Source organism: Anoplophora glabripennis, unplaced genomic scaffold (assembly GCF_000390285.2).
Source record: "Anoplophora glabripennis isolate ALB-LARVAE unplaced genomic scaffold, Agla_2.0 scaffold1434, whole genome shotgun sequence".
Classification (NCBI taxonomy): Eukaryota; Metazoa; Arthropoda; class Insecta; order Coleoptera; family Cerambycidae; genus Anoplophora; species Anoplophora glabripennis.
In genome coordinates this window covers 14,078-18,379 of record NW_019417680.1, presented here as the reverse complement: position 1 = coordinate 18,379, position 4,302 = coordinate 14,078, and the positions used below count along the sequence as shown (strand labels likewise).

At 29.2% G+C, this 4,302-nt stretch overlaps 1 protein-coding gene across 1 annotated transcript in view; it reads right to left on the bottom strand.

Moving 5' to 3' along the window:
- The window catches only part of LOC108914302, a gene marked incomplete at its 3' end in the record, with an annotated part of 3,662 nt that extends 1,799 nt beyond the window's left edge, over positions 1–1,863 (bottom strand). The window contains exons 1-2 of the mRNA XM_023456467.1: positions 1,729–1,863; positions 1,518–1,669 (exon numbers count right to left, since the gene is read on the bottom strand). Coding sequence (XP_023312235.1) covers positions 1,518–1,669; positions 1,729–1,863 — 287 coding nt within the window. The remainder of the gene's footprint in view (positions 1–1,517; positions 1,670–1,728) is intronic.
- Positions 1,864–4,302: the final 2,439 nt, after the last annotated feature.

Below are 4,302 nucleotides of genomic sequence, written 5' to 3'. Positions count from 1 at the left end.
GAGAGTTTGAAACATTACTCGAAACATTCCCTTTCGATCTCGAAAACATAACAGACGAACAACCCTTTGCTTTTTTTGCTTATCTTATGGAACATTCGACATTAGTTAAATTTTGCTCCCAATCCCCAATCCCTCTCAAGCGTTAGTTCATTTGCCTTTGTTATACAAACAGACATAAACAGAAAAAAAATTGTGCTGGCATATTTATAACAAGAACAAGTCTAGAAAAAATGTATGTTCGTGACTTCCGTAGACTGCGCGTAATAGCCCGAGTTTATTTGTTTCCCGTGATCCCGTGTGTCGTTTTCAATTCGTAATTCGTATTATGTTAGGTTAGGTTTGCGGTTTGCCAGTTTGCCTTGATTCGTTGTTCTCCATCTTTACTTTGATAATTTGTAGTGTGTGCAGTTGTGGTTATTGTAAGGTGCATATAAAATAATGAATATTAATGCAATATGTTTAAAACGATATGTGTAAAGAGATTTCCAATTTTGCGACACATCTACCTAAACATAGTTATACCCACTACCTATTATAGACGAGGACAAGGGACAAGAACTAAGAAAATGGAATATGGACTATACGTTTCGATATAATTTGATGAGCAACTACTTAGTCAGTGAGAACTATTTGAAATATGGATGAATCAAGTGAAATTGACTTCATTTATTTTATATTTTGTACAAATGTTTATATTTGTTTATGTGTATAGGCATGCTTAAATAAAAGAGTTTAGGTATACCTACAGATATTTATTTTGTCAAGATATCATTTTGTATCCTTATTTCTACTGTATAATTTATTATTATTATTAAAAGGATAGATGTAAAATTGACTATGCGTAGAAGAAATTGTAACTTTTGGGGAGGACATCTTGGATTTCTAGAACGTTACCAGAACGTTGCATGAATTTTTTAGGAAACGTTTCAAGAAAAATGGAAACGTTTCTGAAACATGTCGGAAACTGAAAAATGTTTAGTGGGCTGGATTATTTTCTTTGGGGATATTTGAAAGAAAGAGTCTACCAGGACAGACCGGATAATATTGAGAATTTAAAGAACAAGATTAGGGCGGAGGTGCATAATTTACCAGCTGAAGTCATTCAGAATGCTTAGGACAGCTTTTACTATCGTCTTGAAGAATGCCAAATAGTAAATGGGAGACATTTTCATTGAGTTTATTTTTGTAAATTATCTAGTTGTTTCAATTTCTAAATGAAAAAAAACTTGTTATTGAAAAAATAAAACTTGTTTATTTGGTATGGCTGGATTCGGTTTTCTATAAGCTTTTCAACGAGCCCCCTCATGCCCTATGTTTCCATTTGAAAAAAAAGTAGGTGTAGCTGGGGGTTAGGGGGTTGAAGAAAAATTAATTATTTTATAACTGAAAGATGGGAAAAAATCAAAATCAGTTGTATTTCGGCGTTTTAAACAAAATTAACTCATTTAAAAGATATGAATTTTATTCCGTACTTCTGGCCATCCCTGTATATATATATAAATCCTCAACAAGTTTACCTTTCTGCTAAGCAACAATAAGTTTTCTGAATTTTTTCCATTATTGGCAACTGAATGCCATCTTCATTTGGCATATCCACTAAAGTTAACAAATACACTAAAATGTCCGAGGGCAATTCTTCATTCATTAAATCACAAATATTTTTAAGCGTCTAAAAATTATTATTTATATGAACAAATACCTAATTAAAGGTTTACCTTCAAAATTAACCCTTTCATACTCCTTTTTTTCTTTTTTTCCATTGTTATAATTGTAAATTAATTGATAAGTATCTTCAACTATATTTAAACGACTGTGAAATATTTTCTGAAGAACCATTATCAATAAAGATTTGGTATCTTCCATTTTTATTGATATATAGTATACTTATTATACTTTAATACTTAAACCATAATAGTGACATTTTAAAATTATGGACAATTGACTATTTGACAATATTCTATCATCATGATCATGGAGCTAGTCTCCATGATCATGATCATGGAAACTACACAAGGACTACAAGGAGCCCGAACTCCATGTAAACAAAAATCCTACAAAAATAAGAGGGCGCTAATGTTCTATATGTCCCATATGTAGAGAGGGGAGATAAAAAAGCGGCAATTTGAAATATAAATCAATCATGTCATTTTTGTGATGTGTTAAAAATTTTAAAATAAATAATGTTAGCTACTTTGAATAATATAAATCATGAAAATATGTCATTCCGGACTGTAATTAAACTAATGAGATAATAAAAAATATTAGCTTTATGAGGAGAATTTGGTTTCATGGAAAGAAACTAGTTTTCAAGGAATTTATGACGTGAGTTATTATTAACCTAGAAAGCACATATCTAACTATAAGTAAGTAAGGATTGTGTTTTTGATAATTACTTTGTTAACGATTTTAGTTTAATGTAAGTAAAAGAATAGTCACATTTTATACAGGAAGTTCCCTTTAAAAAAATGGTAATTCTTGTACATATTATTAATATGGAATTTTTACTTGTAATAAAAAATAGAATATAAAAAACTCGGTGTTTTAAATAAACTTTTTAAAATATTACAGATGTCCGATTTTGAGTCCAGTGATTCAGATATTAGACGCATTGTCCAGCTTGAGTGATGATGAAATAGATTTATTCTAAGAAACCGAAAGAGTAAAAAATAAGAACTACTTTGAAATTACTGTACCTGAATATAGTGGCCAAGTTTTTTTTAACATTTCCGTGTTAGCATCAGGGAAGTATAGCAGTATATAGAATTGAAGAAAAATTTGCCATTTCTAATTATTTCACCCATGATTCTGGTAAATTTTGCATTGCCTTTAAACTCTACAACAACCAGAAAAGTCACATACTTGCTAAGTAACTTGTCTCCACAAATTATAGATAATGGCCGAGATAATGAGGCAGTTGTAATCGAACAATATTTTACCCAATATGAATTTCCAGAGGTTATAGGAATAATTGATGGGACACAAAAATTGATCCAAATTTGTGCCTCCAAATCAAAATAATCAGAATCGACATTATGAAAGAGACGATAGGGAAGGAATTCATATAAGATAGAGTATATCACAATCCATATTTTTTTTAATAACAAATAATATACTATATTAGTGTATAACTGAAAACTGACTATGGAAAGTCGATAAATTATGGTTGGACAATTTCTAAGCTGATTGCCATGTTGTCGGTTTAGGCTTCCCAATGCTTCGAGAGTCATATCGCTCTCTTCTTCAGAAAAGATCTGGAACTGTTTCTTTTGAAGGTCAGAATGATATATGTCTCTCAAAACGTCAAGAAGTTTAAAACAACATGACAACCAATTGATACCAAAATTTTAACAAAATATACTCCATTATAAAAGTCATAAAACATAGGTAATCTAAATATTTTATAACTGTTTAAAATCGATTAGTTTTTTGGGTATATATTTTAAAATTGCTGTAAAATTTAATTCTACTTTCGTAAAATTGTTGATTTAATTCGAACGTAACGTGATTCCATGACTTATTCCAAGGTAGAGTATAGACCAAAATTAATAAGGTATTATAAAGAAATATTTTAGCAATGTTCTTTTTTTTTGTTATATATTTTGTAAAAATAAAACGTTTATCTACCAAAGATTTCAATGTTTTATTAATTGAATCAAAAAACGAAATTATTTCAATTATTTTTACCTAACTAAAATAAAAATAAATATTTATTCATAACAAACAAGTAACAAAGTAAATATATATTACAAATAAAACAGGAACTCTTCTTAAAAATAAGTACTACTTGTCAGTCTATCTTCTTTTTCTTCTTAAAATTTCATTTTGTTCATGAAGCAATTGATTTCCATGTTTAAATATTTAGTAAAAGTTGTCAATTACCAATACATATCGATCAGCATCGATTACTACACGTATCCTCTCTTTAAATTTTATATGATATCTGAATTTCAATCAGTTTTTTACTAACAGGAAAGAAACAGCAACTAATTGGAAATGATTTATTCAATTCAGTAATGATAATAGCGATGTCACCAGCAAGAATTATATGAAAGATACGAATTTAATTATTTATGCACGTAATATAAATTACAAGAATATGTAGAAATAAATAAAGTATACTTTGTTGCTATTGTCAATATTATGTGAACATATTCATAGTTGCTTTGTCGAGACCTCATCACACGTCAACAGAACTTTTCTTTTATTAGATTATACAGGACAGGATGCTCACTTTCTAGTATAATCTCATCGTAACTTAATTGCTCTTGATTTACTTGCTGTTCTTGTTGTTGTTGTTGTTGT